Here is a 24477-nt window from a genome sequence, read left to right as displayed (position 1 = left end):
CAACGGTTAGGTTATACACTAGTCCTAACAAGATTTGAGGCGGACATGTCTTATTCCTAGTGTCATTAAGACACAAAGAGTCTGAACATTCACACACAGTTCCACTAACATTCTGAAATCTCCCTACACTCGGCCCTCCAGATCGCCGTTCTAGGAAAATCAGGTTCCCACCTTCCAAGCCTTCTAGTTCAAATTTAGGTCCATTAATGCCAGTATTACAGGGATAACTGGGAATTTCTGCTGGGCTCTTGGGAAGAGGAGTTGTTTCTAACCCCCAACAAATCTTCTCACCGGTTGGAAGCCATGTTTCCTCCAAACCAGGTAAACATGAACTTGTACTCAATGACCAAAGTATAGTCTCCCCATTTGGTAAGGTGGAGTTGCTGAAGTTATAGGGCCAACTCCAACTGGAGAGAGGCACTGGGATTCCTAGGAGAGGTAGTTCCATATTTCCTCTGAGAAGAGCTGTACATATCCAACAATCTGATAAACCAAAAACCTTGCTCATATTTTGCATCAATTGTATATAAACATTTTCTTGCCAAGTAGCTACACTGATTAAATACATAGGACTTAAAAGCAAAAAGGCCTTAGTCCCCATTCTGGCTCCGCAGTTTAAGTTTCAAAGGTCCCTGGGCTTCAGAAGTCCAGACTTTTCCTGGTGCTTTCTTTACTCGAGAGTAGTGGATCCAGGGCGTCTGTTCCTTGATCTTGATTGCAGTGAAGGAGGTAAGGAGTACCTGGAAAGGTCCTTCCCACTGTGGCTCCAGGGTTCTTTCTGCAAGAGACCTTATATAGACATAATCTCCAGGTTGGATGTTATGTACAGGTCCATCTAAACCTCTGCTTTGAGTCCCGACCACATGTTTCTCAATTTTCTTGAGTTGTTTGCTTAATGCTACCATGTAAGAGGTCATAATTTCATCCCCAGCTTGTGTGGACATCCCTTTCTGCATTCCATAGGGTCGTCCATATAAGATTTCAAAAGGGCTTAGTCCTTCTTTTGCTCTTGGCCTAGTTTGTACGCGCAAGAGAGTCAAAGGGAGAGACTGAGGCCAGGCCAAGTTAGTTTCCTGTCCCAATTTCACAATCTGCTGTTTGATTAAGTGGTTCATTTTTTCTACTTGGCCACTCGACTGAGGCAATATGGGGTATGAAGCTGCCAATCTATACCCAAATGGTGGCTAATTTGTTGCACTACTTTTGAGATAAAATGTGGTCCTCTGTCAGAGGTATGGCTGCTGGAACCCCAAAACATGGTATCATCTCTTGCATTAACATTCTAGTTACCTCCCAAGCCTTGGCTGTCCTGGTAGGGAATGCTTCTGGCCAACCTGAAAAGGTGTCAGTACCAATAAATATTGATACCCCCCTTTTCTTCAGAGTTCTGTAAAATCAATCTGCCATTGTTGCTCAGGCCTATTGCCTTTCCCAATTTGGCCCATTTCTGGTCTGGGGGTATTTTTGGGATTAGTCTGGAGGCAAAGATTGCACTGTTGCATCATCTGACTCACAGTGGTATATAGATTTCTAGCCACGATTTCTCTAATTAAATGTTTATAGAAAGCCTCTGTTCCCCAATGCCTTTTCCTATGTTGTTCTCTTACCAGATGCCATGTTAGATAAGAGGGAATGATTAGTTTCCCTTGTCGGGTGGAAGCCCACCCTTCTTTGTTATACAACCCTTCTAGATCTGTGATAAGCTTCTGATCTTCCATGGTATATTCTGGCTTACCGTCTAGAGAAATTTGCCCGTCCGGGACCAAAGCCCCTTTTACTTTTGCCTTTGCTTTGGCTACCTGTTTTGCCTCTCTGTCTGCCAGCTCATTTCCTCTTTCCAATTCTGAGCTCACCTTCTGGTGTGCCTTAACGTGCATAATCACCACTTTTTCAGGGAGTTGGACTGCCTCCAGCAGTTTCAAGATCTCCTCTGCATGCTTGATATTTTTGCCCTGAGAATTCAATAGTCCTCTCTCCTTCCAGATTGCTCCATGCGCGTGTACGACCTCGAAGGCGTATTTCAAGTCTGTATAGATATTCACAGTTTTGCCTTGGGCCAATTGCAAAGCGCAGGTCAGAGCAATTATTTCTGCCTTCTGTGCAGAGGTATTCATGGGTAGAGGTTCTGACTCTATTACTTCTTGACTGGTGGTAATGGCATATCCCGCATGTCTCTTACCACTTAAGACATAGCTACTTCTATCCATGAACCAGTTTTCCCCATTTTCCATAGGACTGTCTCTCAAGTCCAGACAGCTTGCGTATGTTGCTTCGATGGTCTCCAGACAGTCATGGTGCACTGGTTCTCCTGTGTTTCTGCTGAGGAAAGAGGCTGGGTTGACAATGTTAGTAACTATGATCTCCACATCATCTTGTTCTACCAGTATAGCTTGATATCTCAAGAATCTTTGTGGAGAAAGCCAGCATCCACCCTTCGCTTCCAATACTGCTGATATTGTATGGGACACCAATACAGTCATTTTCTGGCCCAGGGTGAATTTTCAGGCTTCCTGTATGTTTAGTACTATAGCCACGACCGCTCACAAGCATCCAGGCCAACCCTTTGCAGTTGCATCCAACTGTTTGGAAAAATTGGCAACTGCTCATCAATATGGGCCCAAATCTTGTGCTAATATTCCTAGGGAAATCCCCTGCTTCTCATGGGACAAAAGAAGAAACGGCTTACTCACATCTGGGAGTCCTAAGGCTGGGGCCGACATTAAGGCCTTTTTTAATAGTTCAAATGCCTGTGTGGTCTCTTTGTTCCATTTAAGGTGTTTCGGTTCAGTGGTTGTTAGTGCGTATAGCGGTTTAACAAGCTGTCCATAATTATAGAACCACAGTCGGCACCACCCAGTCATCCCCAGAAAGGTCCATAATTCTTTCACTGTTTGCAGTCTCTGAGTTTGGCATATTGCCTCTTTGTGGGCCTGTCCCAGAGTCCTTTGTCCAGCACTGACTTCATAGCCCAGATAAATCACCTGGTGATGTATTACTTGGGCCTTCTTCTTAGATACCTGGTACCCTTGGAGCCCCAAGAAATTTAGTAAACTCACCATCCAGGTCATACAATCGTCCTCTGTTTTAGTGGCAATCAGGATATCATCCACATATTGTAACAGTTTTCCTTCCTCAGACGGGGCTTCCCAAGATTCCAAGTCTTTTGCAAGTTGACTGCCAAAAATAGTAGGGCTGTTCTTAAATCCTTGTGGCAACACCGTCCAAGTGAGCTGAGTCTTTCGTCCACTTTTAGGATTTTCCCATTCAAATGCAAATATTTTCGGGCTGGCTTCATGGAGAGGGAGGCAAAAGAAGGCATCCTTCAGGTCTAGAACAGTAAACCAGGTTAGTTCAGGTGTCAATACAGTCAACAAGGTATATGGATTCGCCACTACTGGATAGAGGTCTTCAGTTATCTTATAGCTCGTAGGTCCTGAACCACCCAGTATGATCCATCAGGTTTGTGGACAGGCAATATAGGGGTGTTAAAATCAGATTCACATTCTTTCAATAATACTAATTGTAGAAATTTTTCTACCACTGGCCAGATTCCTTCCCTATCCTCCTTCCTCAGGGGATACTGTTTAATTCTTACTGGTTGTCGGCTCTCTTTAAGTTTAACTTCAACAGGTGCAGCATTCTTCGCCCTTCTGGGTACATTGGTGGCCCATACACTGGGATATACCTGGTTTAGAATCTCCTTGTTAATTCTTGTTAATTTTTCCTTTTGCGGGAAGGCTAGTTAAGGATAGACTCAGTATTTGGATGTACTGTTGGTCTTTTACCTCCAGAGTAATTTCTCCCTTTTCAAATGTAATTTTTGCACCCGATTGCTCCAACAAGTCTCTTCCCAAAAGTGCCTTTGGGGAATTGGGCATATATAAAAATTTGTGGATGCCCCATTGTTTTCCTAATTTATATCTCAGAGGCTTACAAAAGTATGCCTTTTCACTTTGGCCAGTCGCTCCTTTTACCATGATATAATCATCTCCCAGGGGTATCAAAGCTTGATTTAAAACCGAGTACATCGCCCCTGTGTCAACCAGAAATTCTACCTCTTGTTGTCCCTTCCCTAGCTTCGTTAAAACCAGTGGATCTGCTAGGGTAGATTCCCCAGGTCCCTGCCAATTTTCCTTCATATGGGCCACTATTCTTTCTGTCTGGTGGGTTTGTCCCTGCTCCTTGTTTCTTGGACATTCCTTTTTCCAATGACCAAATTTCTTATACAGGATCCCTGCCTAATCGGGGCGGTTCTCGCTTGGGTCTCCTTCCTTCCTCTTCCCTAATAACCACCACCATTCTTCTCTGTCCTTGTCTGTATCCTTCCTCTCTATTACTAAACACCCTCCGTGCTTCATCCAGTAACACTTCCAAGTTTCTGCTTTCTGTGGGACGCAACTTCTGGAGTTTGCGCCTAATATCCCCTGTGGACTGGCCCAAAAACAGGAAACTAGTTGTTGTATCCCTACTTCTGACCCAGGATCCAGCGGTGTGCTGCGGCACATTACATCCCTTGATCAATCCAGGAGTTCAGATGGGGACTCAGAGGACCTTGTTTTATTGCGTGTAATGCTGACCAATTTATGGTTTTGGGGATGGCCCTCTCCATCCCCTTCAAAATCCACTCCTGATACACCTGCAATCTTTCCATATGCACAGTCCTATTCACATCCCACTTTGGATCTTGGAGAGGGAAATACTCCTTAACGTCCCCTCCTGTAGTCTTACAATGATCTTCAGCCAAATTCCCTGCCGTTTTTAAAATCAATTGTTTCTCTGTCTCAGTCATGAATTCCAATAATAACTGTATATCATTCTAGTCAGGGTTGTGTTGTTTTATAATAAACAGAAAATGTTTAGTTACACATACCGGATCATCTCTGTAATCCTTTGCAACACTTTTCCATGCTTCTAAATCAGTGGTGGAAAAAGGTACCTTAATTAGCATTGTCCTGCCATCAGGCCCTACTGCCTCTCAACGAGGTGCTTGTAAACCTGTTAGAGTAGATTTCTTCCTGGTACGGGAGGATACACGACTATCCGGGGTAGTGGAGGTCGCATCTGAGTCCGCACCCTGTTCCTGTGATTGAGGGGGAGGCTTAAGCAAATCAGTTAGATCTTGTTCTGGTGCTTGATGGACTTTACCCATTCTCGAACACCTTTGTCCAATACTACATGCTGAGCAGCACCATCTCAGTTTACCTTAAAATTCTTTGGTATTTTCCCACTCAAGGGTGGGTGCTATAGGGTCCTGTGGCGGCACCATTCCACAGTCCCTTTGTCACTCCAGATGGTTTTGGAGGGTGAAAAACATATCTGCATATGACACTTCATCCCACTTTCCTTCTCTCCTTAAAAACAACACTAATTGTAGGAGGGTATTATAATCAATTGACCCATTAAGTGGCCACTTAGCCCCATCTTCCAATTTATAGATCGGCCACCATTGATTGCAATATTTAATGAGAGTTTTCTTGCTCTCTGTACCTCTGGTTCCAACAACGTCCTTCCAATGAGCCAATATACAACCCAGGGGACTCTTCTTTAAAATGCCACCCTGAGCGCTACCCATTTCTCTAACTTTTTCTACCTGTCTTTTATATTACTTCTTGTTAACCCTAGTTCTTCGTTTCAGCTTCCACGCAAATCTTTTCTTGCAGATCTCTTAGTTTTCTCCCAATCTCCCTCCTACACGTCCCAGATTTCCGGGATTAGAGGTTTCTTTCCATACACAAACTTCACTATTTCAGATTTTTGATGGGCTTTTTCCCAATAATAAAACCTTGGCATTTGGGGAAGGCACTTGAGGCACTCTGCCTTCTGCCTGCTAGATAAACAATACCACCTTTTCCCGGCAAGACTTACATTCTAGCAGTACCCAAGTCGGATGCCAAGTGCCATGCAGTCTAGTGGTAAATCCACACGCAAAGCAAGGAATTACCCCTACTTGCCCGCCGATGTGGGGATTTGAGAAAGTGTCCAGAACAGGCTGTTCCCAATCCAGAGCCACTTTCTGCCCCGCGGGAGTTAAACATGCCCCCTTCCTCCCTCGTTTAAATATTCCCAGGGTTCCAGCCCAAACCACCGACGGAGTGACTCTCTTCATTCTGCCACTTTGATGATTAGCCAGTTCCCCATACTTAGGAGAATGGCTAAGCACCACGGCAGCTCAATTTACACATCAAAAGATTTACAAATTTTATAAACGTTCCTGGCTTTTCAGTCTCGGGCCGTGCTCCTCGCGGAGTTACAGAACTGCAGATCAGGACTCCCACTCACTTCACAGCGATGCTGTGTCTCAAACACACATACACACGAATTTTCAACATACAATATGCAGGTAAATAAAACAGATAATTATCGCTCTAGTTGATAACCCTTCAGCAGCCGCAAAGATTCAAATAATCCTTGTGAGAGGTCCGCTTACCCTTCTCCTGCTTCTTATAGTCATTAACAGGTCCGTCCTGGCTCCCGACACTGGGATGCAGCGGTGACCTCAGATTTGCTCTATCTACCCCCAAGATCGCTGCGGCCGCTCCATCGGTCAGCAAATCTCTTTGTTACCATGCAGGGTACTCTCCACCCATACAGGGACTGTGCTGTGCGCCAGACGAGACGTGTGCGGTTTACCGGCGGCCCCGGCCAAGCGTGGGCGACCCCGACGATTTACTGGCCCTTCTTGTAAAACATACCGTTTAATCCGCGGCTTCAGGAGGTTGTTGCCTGCTCCCGCGGTGAGCGGCCGGCAGCGGAGGCTCCTCCGAGGAAGATGCTCAGGGCGCGCCTGGGGGCGTCCGCTCCGCAGCCGGTCCCGCAGCCGAGCAGAGTCTCCTGCCCGGCTGGCCAAAGCGGCGTGCGGGAACGGACTCCGCAACCTGTAAGGTTGTAAAGTAGGTATGTTTATTCAGCGCTGGGCAGCACGGGGGGTCATCCCGCCAAATCGTGCGCGCCCGCGTGCCAGCCGGTCTTGGATTTAAACAGCAAAGCGTTACATATACATAAGGTCTCCCAATACGCCTATACATATGCATGACCTGTCCCCGCTTTGTATTAAAATTAGCCCCAAGAAGTCGTTTCCATAAACTCCTCCCAACTGCGCTTGCGCAGTGCCTCCCGGTGGTGGTCGCGGGGGTCGTGGGGATGAAGGCTGATGACTCCTCTTCATCACCGCTAGTAACCCCTTGTTCTTGCGCAGACTCACTTGCTCCTTGGCTCTTGTCCAAAACGCAGGGTCGGTTTCAGCTGGTTCTTGAGACAAGTTTCTGTTCTTATCAGGAAGTGTCCTTCGCTGAGAGACTACAAGACTCCTCGCTTCAGTCACCTTGTACAATAGTTAGATAAGCGTTACGCAGTAGTCAGACTTTTATAGTTACGCTCTGAAGCCCCTTTCACTACAGTGCATCTCGTCCCAACACAGCGCACCCTTTTCACCTTGTCCTAAAGCCAGCCAAGGATTCATTTGCTTGAGTTTTACTTCTCAAATTCAGGACTGTTCACCAAAGGACTCCAGAGACTTTCTGGAGAAAACTCTGATTCCTGCAAAACACGGGAACGGTGGTACAAAACCAGTCCAAAAGTGGCAACAGAACTGGTGAGAAAGGAAAGTATTTGGTTGAATCATTTGAAGTTCTTGGGGTTTTTGCTTGTTTGCTTCACTATCTATAGTCAAATAACATTTTTGAAAAATCATACATTTCTGAAAAATTTGTCACCCAGGCTGCCTTGTTTAGGTATGAACTGAAAGAATCTACCCAGCTGTCTAACAGGTCACCTTCATAAAATCCTGAACACCCAAAAAAGCCAGAAACCCAGAATTTTCTCATGTGGAAAGCTAGTAACGAGAATTAAAAGAAAAACCCAATTCATCATATGGACATCCAAACCGTGATTAAAAAAAAAAACAACCTGCAAATTGTGCTTAAGTGACTGTTCCACAGTCACACAGCAAGTCAGTGGCACACTAAGCATATAGCTGCTGTGCACAGTCATATGCCCACTCTGAGATACATGATGCTGCAAAATCCAGATTATTCATTTTTATATTCCTCCTATAGCCCTAATTATGGATGTTACTGGTTTCAGTAAGCTAAGCTTACTGTACATGTTCTTCAGTTATGTGCCAATGTTATGAGACAAATAATGTAGTCCAGGGTAATATTAGGACACTCTCTTTAGTTGGATGATTGCTATTTCCATCATTCTGTTTATTAACCCTGAAGAGCGAGAGTAAAGAAAACCACAGTATCCTCTGGGATACAGCCTGCTGTTTGACACATGCCTTCAGGACACCTCACGCACCTTCACACCCTCCTTCAATGGACAGACCCAATTCGCCCGGCGTACAAAACCTTCCAGACAAATGGCCAGGAATGTTCTTCTTCAGGTATAAACCAGCCGTGAAACCGATGCTGCCAGCTCATCAGGAGCTGCTATCGTCTGTAAACGAGTCTAGCAGATCTACCCAGTGGGCGCCTTGCTTTAACTGAACGTTTCTTCTTCTGGGAGCCAATTCGATATCTTGGCTCTGGGAAAGGGGGTTCATAATGGACATGAAAATACAACTCTGGTTTTGTCTTGAAGACAGAGTGTAATTTTTTCTCTCCTACCAAAACACAGGCTCAATATTGTCTATATGGAAAAAATACATTGACTGTTTGGATAAATGAGAATACGTATGCCAGTCTGACAATGCACACCGACTCCCACAGAATAGCACGGCGAGAGTTCCTTTTTCCGCCCACATTTGCAACACTACATCCCAGTTTACGTATTTATGCCGCACCAACTACCAACATATCTATGGCCCACTTCTACAGAAAGAGATAGAAATGAGATAATATGCTGTTGAAAACTAGGGTTTTTTAATCCCGGTCACTTAAGGCGGCTTTGGAACATACAGGAGCTTTCTATAACCAAGGGTTGATCACAGAATGAGAATTAACGGAAACCACGGAAACCGTTCTGAGTTTTGCCAGGGTCAGCTCTCTTCCGTCCCATAAAGTGCTGAGCAGATGCCATCACTGTGGTGCATCACCGTGTTCCCACTGAAACCAACTGCAAAATTCTCGTAAGGCTTCCACAAATACAGCAATTTCAGTGGCAGCCAAGGACACTCAGACACTCGCAGGGCTGTCCTGCACCTTTCAGGTCACAAGGGAGGACATCCTCTAATTCACTCCTGGACCCTTCTCAGGATAAGATCTTTACAAAAACGTGAACGCAGTTACGTGTATTACCCTGCCAGTGTGCCTCCCACATAGGAGGGTTTGTCCTCAATCCTTAGGCGAAAATTTCTCCTTACACCCACCATCACACATTGTGCCATGCAGTGCTGGTCTAAATGGTTTTGCCTCTGTCATTCGTAGAGGTAACATCTCCACCTACTTAAACTGAAAGATACTTCAGCATTTACAGAGCACGTCAGGAGTTTTTAGGAGGAAAGCTTCAAGTGAACTGTGGTATTATTGTAAGAAACACTCTTGCACGGGTATTAGACAAACAGATGTCTTCAGCTACTGTAGGACCTGGCCACTGGCAGGAAATAATTCTGCAAGTGGTGCTTGGACAGATTTCAAGGGCTGAAGCTCTCACCTTTCAATCTGAGACCAACTGGGAAAGGTCAGAGCTGCTGCTGATAGGCCAGACATATGGAATTAATTTAAGTGTCTGGCAGACACCTTCACCAAAATACACGGAGAATTCTGCTATTTAAAGTAGCTCAGCAAGCCGAGTTCGTTATCCCACTTGAACCACAAAGCTCTCCCTCACTATAGGCGCTCTGCAGCATAGAGCTAAGCACAATCTGTTAAAACCAGCGTGAGCAGTAGGACACATAGCCTGGGACCTGGCCTGCTTGGGTTCCCTGCTGCTGCCGGGAGCTGCACTAGCCAGGCCAGCGCCGTGCACGGTGTGCCCATGCTGCTCTGCAGGCATGGAGCCCACGAGCAGCACGCTCCGCACTGTGCTAGCCAGCAAACCACGCCAACGTTATCTGCAGCTCAGAAAATACTGCGGTAAAGGTGTAGCATCAGGGGCTACTTCAGCAGTCGCCAGGGACATGACACACGGGGACCTGCAGCCACCCTCACGCCCCGTATCACGGCACTGTCACCGCGCTGGAAGGGCCTTGCAGGGTGCCAGCGATGGTTTAGAAGATGCAAACGTGCCCAAGCGGCTCTCTCTGCTTTAGCTTATTTTTAAGTTCTCACCAAAGAAGCCATTTCACAGAAACTTTCTCCAGTATGTTTATGACCCAAATTCCACGGTTTTAATTCTATATTTTTAGACTTGAATCACAAGTTAAAAATAAACTGATGGAATAAAACCCACACCTTCCCCCTCTGAGACACGCTCTCACACACATACTTCTCAGGCAAAAGGAAAGCGGTGCTTCGGGAGCCGTAATGGCAAGAGTAGCGCTCCAGGCGTCCTGCTCGTTATTAAAATGTCACAGCGGAATCAGAACGTACATCGGAAAATAAAAACAAACAGTGCTGCTGCCAGCGTGGGCTGCCACTGCAGAAGAACAGGCCGCGGGGACAGGTTGCATTTGCGTTTATAAATCCAAAGCTGGGAAAAGGTAAAGACTTCAGGGACTTGAAGGAGGGGGAGGGGAAAAGGTGCCTCTGCAGCTTCGTGCAGTTCACGCTTTGCCATACCGACGCAGCCACGGTGTGGGAGATACGTAGGGTGGCCCGCCGTTCTTTATGTCCTGAAAAAAACCTTTAGCAGCTAGTTTTTTTAAATTTAAGAGGCCCGTCCTAGTGCTGGAGACACACCCGAGAAAACGGCCAGAAGACCAAGGGAATTCGGTGCTTTCCATAACGAGGGAAGTAAAGGCGCCGGCCGCCGCCGGCTGGGCAACCCACGGCCGGTGCACGCCGCCGTCCCCCCGCCCGCCCCACCGCCCCTCACGGCCGGGCCCGGGGCACCGCCTCCCGCCCCCAGCCACCGCCAGGGCAGCGGCCTCCGCCCGCCAGGGGGCGCTGCCGCCCCGCCGCCAGCGCGCGGGAGCGGCGCCGGGCCGGAAGCGGAAGGGGCGGGCGGCGGCGGCGGCGGGGCTGGGGCGGGTGGGAGATTCCGGCTCGGCTCGGCTCGGCTCGGCTCGGCCCGGCCCGGCGGGCGGCCATGGCGGAGACGGGCGGCGGGGCGGGGGCGGGTGAGGGCCCAGTCCCGGCCGCGGAGGGTGCGGAGCTCGCGGCCGTCATCGGCGCCACCGTGCCCACCGGGTTCGAGGTGACGGCGGCCGAGGAGGTGCAGGAGAAGCTGGGCTCGGCCTCCAGGATCAGCAGGGACCGGGGGAAGATCTACTTCGAGGTCCCGGCCCGGGGCCTGCCGCAGGTCCGACCCCGTCCTGCCCCGCCCCCGCTGCCCCGGCCCTCCCCGCTCCCGATGCCCTGGCAGCTCCGGCGGTGGCCGGGCTAGCGGTGTGGTGATGCCAAGGACCTGAGCGAAATGCTCCCCTTCTAACGGCATTCGTTACCGAAAGCACCGCAAAAGTACACCGTGGCTGCCTTGGGCTCGGGAGCTCTCTCCAGATCTGTTTTGGTTAGCACGGGCTGATGAAGTCAAGGACGGGGAGCTTAAATCGGGTGCAGAGGCGCCTTCCTCTGGCTTTGCGCCTGAACGGGTAGCCCCCGTACAAACAAGACAGTCTATTAGGCCTATCTGTAAGATGGCAAAGTTGTAACAACAACCGACATGATCCCCCAGACACGCCTGGTTTGTAACATGCCACCCTGGTTTCTCGTTTCTTCCAGGTCCATCGGCTGAGGTCAGTGGATAATTTATTTGTTGTTGTTCAGGAGTTCAAAGACTATCAATTTAAAGAAAACAAGGTGAGTCGCTCCTCATTCTTCAGTCGGTTCTGGCTTTTGAAGTGTTCTTCTCAAATTTTAGACTAGTTTCAGAAAGTATTCTGTTTCACAGACAGGTTCGGGGTTTATTTTATTTGTGATATTACCCCAGTTCCTCTTTGCTGGATTGTAAGGTGCGCGCACAGTCGCGTTTGACACGATTCTTCAGCTAAATGTGCTGCGTGGGCAAAACCTAGGATGAGAGCTGATACCATGCTTGTCGGTCACAGGACAGTAAAGTATTGCTTCACTCACTTAATTTAGTGTTAGCTGTTTATTTGATTGAAGTAAATGATGAAATACTATGGGTCCTGTGACTTTAAGTGCAACTCAGTTTAGTTATGGCAAAAATGGCACAAAAACCTGTAAGCTTTGCTTGAACGAGTAGTGGGTGACATGTTTAGGAAGCTAATTGGAGAGACTTAAAAAAGGATGCCTTTTAAAGGGATGGAATAACTTCAAAGCACAACTCTTGTTTTTTAAAGGAAGATGCTCTAAAGGATTTGGAAGATTTGGTTAAAAAGCTGCCTTGGACTGACCCATTGAAAGTTTGGGAGCTGAACAACAGCTTGAAAAAGAAAAAGACAAAACGCAAAAAACAAAATCTGCAGAGTTCTGCAAGCAAAGAGAAGTTGAATGACGACGGAGAAGAGGAAGGAACAGATCAAAAAGACGCGAGTGAGCAGGAGGACTGTGCCCAAAGCGCTGCAGGTGTAGAACCTGCTAGCAGCCAGGATGCAGAAAAGACAGGAGTGGCATCCCGAAACGGGGAGGAGGAGGAGGATGGTAACGAACAATCAGATGCTAAAGACAATCTGCAGGCGGGTTCTGGGAGCAACACCAAGGTTGGTGAGGGCGACACGAGTGAAGGAGAGGCGAAGGTGCTCAAGTTCCGTGTTACATGCAATAGGGCAGGAGAGAAGCACAGCTTCACATCAAATGAGGCTGCGAGAGACTTCGGTGGAGCTGTGCAGGAGCACTTCCAGTGGAAAGCTGACATGACTAACTTTGATGTAGAGGTATAGTGTGGTGCCTTGGAAGTACCTACATTTCTATTGTAAAAGTTCTTAGTTCTTCATTCTGGCGCTTAGAGATCTCCAAAATGCCTTCAAAAGATGGCTCTGGAACTAAAACGGGTAATGCTGAAAGCATGGCCTCTTCAGAAGCATTCACTTCATTGGCATGTCATGTGTGTCCTCAGACCCCACCACTTGCTACTGCTTTGGCTACCTAACAATAAGCTCTTTTGTGTCCCAGCGAGGACACCTCTTCTCTTCCTCGGGTGCCTCTTTTCCTCTGCAAACGCTGCTGTCTTTGCCTCAGGTTAACTATCAACATCATGACACCCAGTGCAGCTGAGCTGGTGCTCAAAAGCTTTCTGCTCTCCCTCAAGCAGAGCAAAAGCTCTGGTCCCAAGTATTACCTCCTCCTGTAGTGTTTGGTCACGTTCATAGTTAAATATAACAGAGGTGTCTTCTGCATTACTTTTACCCTCATTAAATCTTTCCTTAATGCACTGTTTTATATGGTGTAAGTTAACAGAAGATAGTCCATCTACAAGCTGTGGTTTTACGGGTGAAGGGGACAAAAACGGTTAACACTAACTGTCCGGTGTTTATTTCTGATCGTAGGGAAAGCAGAGATCTGGGAGGGACCACCGGCAGATCTGGTCCAGCAATGGTGCAGGACCCTGTTTCTGAGGGGCAGAAGAACTAGGTTTTTCTTGCAAGTCTATGAAGGGCTGGCCCGCTGTTCTACAACAATATTTTCACAGCTACTTTGCAGGTGCTTCACTGTGACTTGCAGGGCTTGCCCAACTTCTCCCCTGTACTTGAAAAACAAAACTTTGTAAAAGTCAGCATTATATGGTTATAGCACTTTTTGAAGTCTTGTGTAAAAGATTCTGTGTGAATGAGAAAACGTGTGACTGCTCTCCTGAGTTTTGTGCATTGCTGCCATTAAAGTGGTGCATTGCTCTTCTTCCAAGAATGCTCTTTTATATGTGGTTCCTGTTTTTGAAACTGTCATCTAAGATTCTCGTAAATATTTACCAGGCATACTCTGGAAAACCTCTGTTACTCTTGAAATTTAGTTTGTTTTTTCTTTAGGTTCTTCTGAATATTCACAATAATGAAGTAGTTGTGGGTATTGCATTAACCGAAGAGAGTCTTCACAGAAGAAATATTACACATTTTGGACCCACAACTCTTCGTTCAACTCTCGCTTATGGCATGCTCAGGTCAGTGTGATTGCATAGTATTTTTCTCAGTTAACAAGTAATTTTGTTTCAGAAATTAGATCCTTTATCCCCCTGCTGCCTCCTCAAAAGCCATTTCTGTTAATTCCTTAAAAAATAAAAAAGGGGGAAAAAAAGCATAGCTGCTGAAACAGTGTGCTTTGTAATTAACAGTGGATGCTTTCCCGCTAAGCAAAGCAAACGTTTGCTGTGTAGCCCATCTTTAAAATACTGTGTCACATTCTTGAAAGTATTTCACTGTATTGCTGCTTACAGAATGCTAATTCATTAATGGAAAAAATCAATCACGTAGAAGTTTTTTTTGTTAGAAGGGTAGAATCAGTGATTAAAATAATTCAGTTTTCCATCCTTACAGAAATTCACATTTTAAGACCTTTCTCACCATATTTTGTGTCTTTTTCTGTTCCTCAGACTCTGTGATCCACAGCCAACGGATATCATAGTTGATCCCATGTGTGGTACAGGTGCCATACCAATAGAGGTGATTCTTCCTGTGTTTTTTAACTTAATAAAATTTGACAGTAGCTGCAACTGAATAATAGGTCTAAGTTTTCTTGGTAATAACTGAAGAGCAGACTCCAAAAGTATCTCACCAACTTTTAAAGAGATTCAAATGCACTTTTTTTAAGTGACCCCATTTTTCTTCTCAGAGCCGTAGCAGGAAGAAATGAAATCCAAAAGTATTTTGAGCTTTTAAGGTGCACAATACCTGTGACAGGTATCTGTTATAGAATTTTGAAGTCACTGACATCCCGTTCCAGTTGTTTTGTTGTATTCTGTCATATTTGAGTAATTCTTCGTTTGTTTTGTTTTAGATTAAGCGATGTTGTTGATGCTAATGTTGCTTATTGTCAATACTTCCCCCCAGGGAGCTACAGAATGGCCTAGCTGCTACCACATCGCTGGTGATAACAACCCACAAGCCGTAAAGAGAGCAGCAAACAACATCTGTTCTTTACTAAAGAAAAGTGAGAATAAGGACAGGTGAGAAGAGTACAAGTGATTTTCTTTTCCTGTAGTACTGTATGTAAACAAATCCATTTCGCATTGATGCATTTGACTCTCTCGTTCGTATTTTCCTGTTGCTAATGTTACAGACCTCCTCAATTTAATAATATTCTCAGTAAACAGTGTGTGAGATAAACGTCTTTGCCCTTGCAGCAGCACTTCCCTGGGCATACCCTTAGACATCATTCAGTGGGACATTTGCAATCTCCCTTTGCGGACTGGTTCTGTGGACATCATCGTGACAGACATGCCGTTTGGAAAGAGGTGAGGTATCGCCAGTAAAGCTGCTGCGCTGAGCTGCCGTGGCCGCGTGTGCTTGCCTGGCCAGGGTTAGGGTTCTCTCCAGTTAGTTACTTAACTGGGCCTAATTAAGAAGTATTGATGTACTTCATATTAAAAATGCAGATTGAAATTAATAGTAAATGTGGTCCTGAATGAGCTAATCCATATCTGAAAAACCAGCAAGAGTTAACTGTTTTTCAGTGATCACAAAGGGGATCTTAATTTACTTTGCAGGATAGGGTCAAAGAAGAAGAACTGGGATCTCTACCCAGCCTGCCTTATGGAGATGGGCCGGATCTGCACTCCGGGGACGGGCAGGGCTGTGCTGCTTACGCAGGACAAGAAGTGCTTTGCCAAGGTATGTTCTGTGAGAGAAAATCAAACCTATTTACACTTGAAAATACATTGGGGAAAAACTGTAAGCTGACTTCATTACAGAAGATCATCTAATTTTAGAGCAATAATTAGTAACATTTAAATGCCGTTTTGGAGCAGAAGAATCATTTGACATTGCTGTCAGATGTGATTTAGAATAATAAAAAATAATTTCTAAAGCAAATTTACCCGTATTGCCTTATCTTGAAGCTGCCACCACTCTCTGGCTGTTCTTTTGGCTTGTAGGCCTTGTCACGTATGGGACACATATGGCGCAAAGGTCAGACCGTGTGGGTGAACGTCGGGGGACTTCACGCTGCAGTGTATCTTCTGAGACGCACCTGGGAAAGAGCAGAAGAGAAAAGATCGTTTTGGTAGCCAAGATTGTTTTGGTAGACAAGAGACACCTCCAGAATTAGTCAAATAGCAGCCTGGTAAAGCAGACACCTGAGACCATAGGTCTGTCAATTCTGAGGGAAAAAAGCCAAACAACCTACGTAGAAATTGTGTAACACGAATATTAAACCAGGGATCAGCCTGAGAGCTACTGGTTGTACTATGTGTTCTGAAACCTTGTTCTCTAAACCACCTCTTTCTTCCCTGCCACCCAAACTGAAATTCAGTAGCAGAATTAGCAATGCATTCCTTTGCCTGAGCCTTCTCTACCACGACTGTTGTATTTTTCAGTTAAATGTTTATTTCTTCTGCTTATAGGAGAAAACATGTTGAGGCAGCTTTGCAGGTAACGATTTATTTCCCAAACTGTAGAAATTGTGTGTGTATCTTAAAGTGACTAACAAGACTACTAAGACTGTCATCTTGAAGGCTTTAGAGGTAGTACCTCTTTAACGTAGGATTTCCCCAAACTGGAGTTTTCTAATTTATACCATTGCCAAATGTAAACTAAGGTAATAAACCAGTGTCTGTTTTTTATGGCCTGGTAAGCAAATGCCATTTAGTAAACAGTATGCCAGTGCTACTGTTTTTCTTACCTGTTACCTCTCCTTAGTGCTAATTATTAGTAAATATCTAATCCATATTTTAATGTACCACTGCCGCGGGTGAGGGGGGCAAGACACACAGCCTTAGCAAACTGTCTGTAGTTACTATCTGAGAACAGAGATACCTGTAGCAATTATATTTAAAAGTTCATGTTCTCAGTGTCTACTGTAGGCACGTCAAGGTGGCAATATGTTTAAATTCATTAGGTGATTTAACTGCCATAGTTATGCCACAATATTTACAAAAAAGACACCTGTTGAATAACTTGAAGTGGCAAATATTTTTTTCTCCTGTAAACGTACTGCAGTTTCTCAAGCCTCTTGTTCTTTGCTCATCAGAGGCTGAAAACACTCGTTACCCGTTTGCCGTTTTCATTGAGTGTATCCATGCTAAGTACGTGTAAGTGTTCGGAGGTGAATTAACAGGTATTAAAGTTTTAGAAGTTTTGCAGAGGAGATAAATCTTAATCATATTCTTTTTCTGGTCTGTGTCCAGTAAAGGATAATGCAGACCTTTATTTACTACACTGTTGTCTTTCTGGATAAACTAGTGCCTACAGCGTCCATGTGATTCTTTCCCAGGCTGCATGGCTTATATGATAGTGTCACGGCGACGCGCACAGTTGTTGCATGAGGCCACTGCCTAAATACTCCTGCTGTAGTGAACTTTACAGCTTAACCTGGATATATTAGATTCCCAAAATGTGTTAACACCTTGGTGGTTTGTTACTGTTAATATTTTTTTTAAAGGAAAGCCAAGCACAGTAACGTTTTAAGACCTTACAGTTTGCGTTTTGAGGGTGGGTTTGTTTGGGGTTTTTTTCCCTTGAGTTAAAGGCCAGAGTGAGATTAGTAAAATGCCAGCCATCCCTTTTGGCCTGAAAGGTGATAGGGTCATGTGTTTGGTGTTGTTTTTTTTTTAAACCACAGCTAATGTTGAATAGATTCAAATCAGGCTGGTGTGATTTAGCGAACTAGGCTTTAGCTAACATCAGGAGGTGGGAACTGAATTGACCTCTGCAGAGAATTCATATTTGATTTTTGATACTTGTCACACTAAAATGTACGGGCCTCACCTGTCATATTTCGTGGGAAACCATAAGTTTGAAATCATTAAAGAGTGCAGGAACGGAAAGATGTAGAGTGATATATGTGTATCTCTGCTTTCTTGTACGTGTAAATCTGCTCCAAGCTGAACAACTTGAAGCAGTTTATCTTAAAGACTGCAGTTCTGTTGATGCTGAGGAATAACAGCTTTTCTCAATTAAGACAATGAGCCTCATTGTTTATATTGCTGTGTACTCCCACAGTGCCGCTCACCGTTCCTTACGCTAACGGTAAGTATCTGAGATACGTGCGCCCTCCATGATGTGAACTTACTGTTCTCCTCTCACAGAAGGAAAGCGGGGGAAGAGACTTATTTGAACCAGGGCCAGCGAGCAAGCCTCCCCTTCAGCTGTACCGGAAAAAAATGTATCAGACACGGGATGGCTCCTCTGGTGTCATTCTCTACCAATTTACATACTTCTCCCGCACAGACTGCTAGGGGGAGAATACAGAAGTTACGAAAGGACCCCTCACACAAGCCTTGCTGCAGAGCATCAAGTATTCTACAAGCTGGTAAGAGGGGTTGAGACAGACGAGGAAAAGGTGCTGTCTTGGTACTTGCAGCACTGTAACCTGCAGTGATGGTGGAGAAAAATACCCCAAAGTGTCCTGACGCAGGGCATGCCGTGGTCTGAGGGCCGTGTGGGGTCACACGCTTGAGAAGGCAAAACATCGCCTGAGGAAGCTTACCCGCCCTTCCAGGGGGGCTGAGCGGCTTCAAGAACGTTGTTAAAAAGGTGTTGCAGAAGGCCTGCGCGGGCAGCTGCAGCCTGGCGTCTCCTGCGGGGGGGCCGGGGAGACTGTAGGCGCCCTCCCCTCATCTCTGGTGAGGGGCCAATGCCCGCGCTAAAAGGGGCGCTCGGTGGTCCAGCTTGGCGGTTGATTCTCAAGCGGGACGGCAGGCGGGGCCGCTTCTCCAGGCGGGAGCAGGAGGCTCAGCCGCCAGTCCCCGGGCGAGGGGTGGCCTGACCCCGTCCGCTCGGAGCGGGCTCTCCCGCACGGCCGGGCCGCCCCGGGCCGCTCCCTCAGGGCCGCTCCCTCAGCGCCGCCGGGGCGGGAGCGCCGCCCGCTGCCGCCCGCCCCCGCCGCGGCCAGGCGCACGCGCGGCCCCGCCCTGGCGCAGGCGCGCGGCGGCGGGGAGCGGGCTGGGATGGCGCCGCCGGGGCCGGGGCCGGGGGGCAGCGGCGAGCCCTGCCTGCGCTCCGTCAACACGCGGGAGCTCTCCGAGGTCGTCTTCAACAACCGCAGCCCCCGCTCCGTCCTGCCCGTCTGGGTGGACTTCGAGGGCCGGCCGCGCTGCTACCCGGTCCTGCAGCCGCGCACCGGGCGGCTCATGCACAGCTACCGAGGTGGGTGCGGCGGGATGCGGCCTGCCTCCCCCCCCCCTTCCCTCCGGCGGGGCCTGCAGACCGCCACCGCTGCCCCTCGGGGACACCTGCGGGGCCGCGGCCTCTGAGCTCGGCCGGGGAGCAGGTGGGCTCCTTACGGGTGTCCCTCAAAATGCTGCTTAAAAAGCACGATAACGGCTGCCTTTCCACCTCCTCCTCTTCCAGGTCACCTCTGGCTGTTCCGGGACGCGGGGACAAACGACGGGCTCCTCGTCAACCAGCAGGAGCTGTTCGTGGCGGCTCCCAACGTGAATAAAGCCGACATCACGCTGCCAGGTGAGCGGAACGGCCTGCCCGTGCCGTGGGAGGCGCGGAGTCTCGTGCTTGATCTGTGGCCTTCAGTGTAGGGGTCTAGTGAGAGATCAAGTCCTTAAAGAATAAAATCTACCTCAAGTAGTGTGCAGTGTTGGGTACCGTGGTACATTAAGGATATAAAGCTACTGGAGAGGGCCACGAAGTCGGTGAAGGGTTTAGAGGGGAAACCGTACGAGGAGCGGCTGGAGTCCCTGGGTTTGTTCAGCTGGAGCAGAGGGGGCCGAGGGCAGCCTCATGGCGCTCTGCAGCTCCCTCCCGAGGGCAGGAGGAGGGGCAGGGCTGGTCTCTGCTCTCTGGTGACCAACGCCAGGCCCCGAGGGAACGGCAGGGAGATGTGCCAGGGGAGGGTTAGGCTGGGCATTAGGAGAAGGTCCTTCCTCCAGAGGGTGGTGGAGCCCTGGCACAGGCTCCCCAGGGAGGCATCACAGCACCAGCCTGGCGATGTTCCAGAAGCCCTTGGACACGGCCCTCAGAGACACAGTGTGAATTTGGGGTGTGCTGTGCAGGGACAGGAGCTGGGCTCGATGGTCCGTGTGGGTCCCTCCCAACTCAGGACATTCTGTGATTCTTTGAAAAATAGGAAGAGATCGTGAGGGTCTCTACACAGAACAACCCTTGAGTGTCAGTGCCCTGTATTGATGCGAGTTAATGACAGCCCTCTTGTTTATAGATGTCTCTGGTGAGTTTCACAGCGTGCCTTGTGACAGGAAACAAGTTCTTTTCTTGCCTTTATGGTGAATTTAATGTGTGGTGAATAATGCTGCGGCACGTTACATTCTGTGTTCGTGTACGTGCAGAAGTACTGTCTGTGTTGGAGGCGGCAGCTAATGAGAGGTCGTGTGTGTTTGTTTTTAACGTCAGTGTTCACCCTGAAAGAGAGATGTCTCCAGGTTGTTCGCAGTCTGGTCAAACCGATGGACTACAGGAAACTGGACATTGTTCGATCACTATATGAAGAGCTGGAAGATCACCCTGATATTAGGAAGGATCTTCAGCGGCTTTCTCTGGAGAGAAGTGAAATGCTGAGGAACGGAATTCTGGAATAACACGACTACTTACTCCAGACTCTTTAAATCGCAAACCACTGAGTTTAAGCAGGGATAGTGACTGCGAAACATGCCAAGAACTAATTTCTGTGTTAAGTTCTGAAACATAAACTCAGTTAAATTGATGATAGTAAGTCAGATCCAAAAGACTAAACAGCACGTAGAAGCACGCCACGTTCTTATGGTTCAGTACACTTCGTACGGAGGCGTTGCGCGAGCAGAGCTCAGAAGCTTTATTTGGGCCATCTCGGAACAGTGCATAGGGACGTAAGATCAGGTCATCTATTTGGAGAAGATGCGTACAGATTAACTTTCCTTGTATTGGGCAGTAAATTACACCAAGGATTAATTTAGTCAGACTCTAATAATTATAATAGGCAGACCAACACCAGTTTTGCTTGAATAATTTGTTTGCGATGGAATTTCACTCTCTCACGCTTAGCCTAGATTTGCCTGTGAATCACAAAGCGTGGGGGGTGTTCGTGTATGCAAAGGTTTCCATCACCACCTGCTGAGGACCTGACCTGAAGCGTTAACGTTGGTGGAAAGTTGATGTGTAATGCTTGGGGTTTTTTCTGCCTCTTACCTTTGCATTTGTAAACCCATGTCATACCCACTCTGAGGCAGACACATTTTTCCACAGATCATACCTTGAATGCCTTATTTGTCCTTCATGATCGTGTTCTTGCCTAGTTGATCTGGAGGTGATCCAACCCAGTCAGCCGTATAGACTGGATCCTAGTTTTGGGGCACCTTTCTCCCCCACACCTGCTTCCCCAGCTTCCTGTACAGGCAACCAGGTAGTCTTCCCAGAAGGTACGTGCTTTGAGTCCTACCTTTTCCTGTTGCAGTGCACGAGTTCAGGTCATAGTGGGAGGCTTTTTTGGAGAGCGTGGACCGCTCGAGTTGCTAGTGCCTCCTAAGGAACAGACAGCAGATTGTATCGGCTCCTACGGGCCTATTGTTAGATCAAGCTCACTGACAGATCCACGCTTTATTACAGGCTAGATAAGCAGAGGAAACGTTTCTTTACCCATATTCCATTCCCCCCATACCTCAATTAGAATGTGTCTTTGAATGTACACATGTAATTCAAAGGAGCGCTGCTTTGAGCGGACACATGAATTGTCCACCAAGTAGCAGATGTAGTGCTCTTCAGCATTAGAGCAGGTTGATGGGAGATTATAGCAGGTTAGTTCTGTGGTGTACATTTCTCTCCTGTTTTACGTTCTAAGAAACACAGCTGTGAAACAGCAACATATTCTGTAAGTATGAAATGTCTCCTTTTTGTAGGCTTTTCTTACATATTTGAAGTGTATGAATTGATCTTTGTCATAAAAACATAAATCCACACTAACTTTTTTACTGTAATTCTGTCAACTTCACAGTGCTTGTGACTGTGTGCTCGTACTCCTGCAGCACTCCTCAAAGTCATTCCAGCTGGTCAGTAGCAGACTTTTGGATTGAGCTCAGCCCCCTGTTGCTGCAGGGCTCCGTGGTGGCTAAGGCTAAACTGTTACCGCAACTTCAGGCAGCGCCTGTGCGTGAACGAAGCTGCGTTACAATTTCTGCGTTCACACCTTTCGCAGATCTCTGCCAGAGGAAAGCGAGCCTGCGCAGGCCTCGCGAGCGGACGTCAGTAAGTCACCCAGCTCCTAGGGAGCCCGCAGGTTTGAGGGTGCTGCAGTGTGCCCATGCGGCTGCCGTCCTGCACACACCCGAGAGGAATTTCTCTCCTGATGGCCTTGTGACGCTGTGCGTTACAATGAACGTGGCAGTACCGCCAGCCAGGCGCAGAAAACTGGCCTGCTTGACCCCGTAGTTTTAATGTAGTAGGTGTTAGGTCTTAGGTTTGACAGATCTCTACGTATCACAAACATTCTGTATATTTCTGATTCATATGGGGTCTGTGATCTCGTGTTGCTTATTAGAATAATTTACATTTATTCCGTTATTCTGTGGCCTCTGGCATACATCCAGTCGGTGATAGTTCCCTAGTACAATGTTTGTCACTGCTAATGGGTCAGATTCCTTGGATTTCTGCATGTTAGCAGGCAGAAAAGCATGCAAGCATCCATGACTTGCCAAAAACAAACATACAAAAACGACCTCATGGTCTCATCACTCACAGGAGTGTCCTGTCTTTGCTTAACTTCTAGTTACCCCTACCGGATTCCAAGGCAACTCAAATCCTTAGCTAAAGAGCAGCTCCTGAGGGGCAACAATTAGTTGTGGATGATTTGTGTTAATTTGCTGTGGTTCAGCCACAGCCATTTTCTAAGGGACATTTTCTGTTCTCTCTTTCAAAGATTGACTTGAAGGCAGTTTGTTACCCTGTAGAAATAAACCGAAGACCCGTCAGTCCCTGGACAGCCTGGTTCATGAGGGTACACCCAAAGTTCCTCAGTGACTGTTCGATTTAAATTACATAAAAATGCAGGAAAAATTGTCACGGTAGAGATCATCCTTAACTATGTGCTGTCATCTACAGTCACATATCTACACAGTCCCTCTATCGCCTGTCCCTCATCAGGGACTGCTAGCTGTCTCAAAGCTAGCACCTGATTTTTAGTACCAAAGTACATTATTTGGGTGTAGCTTCACAACTTCATGTATTATTTCATTCTGCCAGCAGCAGCTGACTACTCTTTGCACAGCCACTAGGAGTAGGAAGTACTTTATTTTTAGAATCATGATTGTCTCTTGCTTAATGTATAGCAATCCATGCTTGAAAGCCTATACTTTCCCTCAGCAAGATAACAAAGGAAATTCCACTTCCATTTTGCAGATGAAATTGAGTTTTCCAAAGTTATGCAAGAAGTCTGGGAGAGGAAGGAACCGAACCCAAATACAAAGTTGATGGCAAACCCCGTTCACGCAGCTGCCTTCCCTGTTCCTCCCACAGCTGTTTTCTTGCAATGTGGATATATTTTCTTGTGAAATTAATTCTGTAACTACTTAGCTAATTTTAGCTCTCACATATCGTCTAAGTGTTGATTTTCCTGTTGACAAATCATGAAATACCTGGGTATTTTTTTCCATACATCAGGTTTAGAAATTTAGCAACTTTCTCTCTGAGGTGAGAAGCACTTAAAAACATCTCTCTTGAATAGCTGACAAGGTTTTGTTTTTACATACCACTGAGTCACACCTGATGTCACATTTGATCCTCTTGCCACGCGCTCTGGCAGTCGTGTTACAGGTCTTGCGGGTTCTGTCTCGGCTTTTTAACCAACGTGCAGCGATGGTGAGCATGTTAAATAACACCTTCTTTTAGCTGGGCTAGTTGTAGGCACCCCCTTACCAAATCCTCACATGACCCTACCATGGGCTAGCCTAGGAATAACATCAGCCCAGATGTGTCTCTAAGTCTTTTTCCTTAGAGGCATCCTGGCACAAAACCAAAGCGGGTATCGTTTGCTATTGGAATGCAAAAGTTCATAATACTTCTGATACCATTTGGTTTTCATTCTTCAGCCAAAGCCATGCCTTGAATATTTATGCGAAGTGCAGGGCAGTGACAGACGTGAGGAAGTAACTGACATAAAAGCCAGTCCAGTTAGAATTGTTAAAGCAGGTGCATAAATGCTATACTAGAAATTTTTGGTCATTAAAGAACTCTTAGTGATAAAATACGTTTAAAAAAAACCACCAACGAAACCCAGATGTTATAGATAGGTAAACTTCTGGAGAAATGCTCAACATATGCAAGGAAGTGTATTTCTTCTGTTCTGGAGTGCTCCTTTGGGACAGAATAAAGAAAGGCTAAAGAAAACGCCAGCTGGCTCTGAAATACGAACATTGGAAAACAGCCTCCTCCTATTACTCAGCTAGATTAGTAAT

At 46.8% G+C, this 24477-nt stretch overlaps 2 protein-coding genes and 1 long non-coding RNA gene across 5 annotated transcripts; 2 read left to right on the top strand and 1 right to left on the bottom strand.

The window, feature by feature from the left end:
* Positions 1-509: 509 nt before the first annotated feature.
* LOC135313781 (uncharacterized) lies at positions 510-8001 on the bottom strand. 2 transcript variants are annotated; one of them, XR_010373273.1, is made up of 2 exons: positions 6428-8001; positions 510-789 (listed from the first exon to the last, which is right to left on the bottom strand). It is a non-coding gene; the product is annotated as an uncharacterized LOC135313781 (long non-coding RNA). The 2 variants fall into 2 exon arrangements; XR_010373274.1 differs by having other exon boundaries at positions 6693-8001.
* Positions 8002-11074: 3073 nt separating this feature from the next.
* On the top strand, positions 11075-17913 carry THUMPD3 (THUMP domain containing 3). 2 transcript variants are annotated; one of them, XM_064453399.1, is made up of 10 exons: positions 11075-11340; positions 11760-11837; positions 12341-12874; positions 13964-14094; positions 14524-14593; positions 14981-15096; positions 15277-15384; positions 15637-15760; positions 16024-17049; positions 17087-17913. In XM_064453399.1, exons 1-9 carry the CDS (start codon positions 11128-11130, stop codon positions 16153-16155), a joined length of 1506 nt encoding a protein of 501 aa, XP_064309469.1. In that variant the 5' UTR covers positions 11075-11127; the 3' UTR covers positions 16156-17049; positions 17087-17913. The 2 variants fall into 2 exon arrangements, with proteins under 2 accessions (XP_064309469.1, XP_064309468.1); XM_064453398.1 differs by having other exon boundaries at positions 11076-11340; positions 15274-15384.
* A 1079-nt stretch (positions 17914-18992) lies between these two features.
* Positions 18993-21991, top strand: VHL (von Hippel-Lindau tumor suppressor). Its single transcript, XM_064453400.1, has 3 exons — positions 18993-19234; positions 19439-19549; positions 20450-21991. The coding sequence occupies exons 1-3, from the start codon at positions 19036-19038 to the stop codon at positions 20632-20634; spliced, it is 495 nt and encodes a 164-aa protein (XP_064309470.1). The 5' UTR covers positions 18993-19035; the 3' UTR covers positions 20635-21991.
* The last annotated feature ends 2486 nt before the right edge of the window (positions 21992-24477 follow it).

This window comes from Phalacrocorax carbo, chromosome 6 (assembly GCF_963921805.1).
Source record: "Phalacrocorax carbo chromosome 6, bPhaCar2.1, whole genome shotgun sequence".
In the NCBI taxonomy this organism is placed as follows: domain Eukaryota; kingdom Metazoa; phylum Chordata; class Aves; order Suliformes; family Phalacrocoracidae; genus Phalacrocorax; species Phalacrocorax carbo.
The sequence above is the reverse complement of the archived record's forward strand: the minus strand, read 5'-3'. Positions and strand labels throughout refer to the sequence as shown.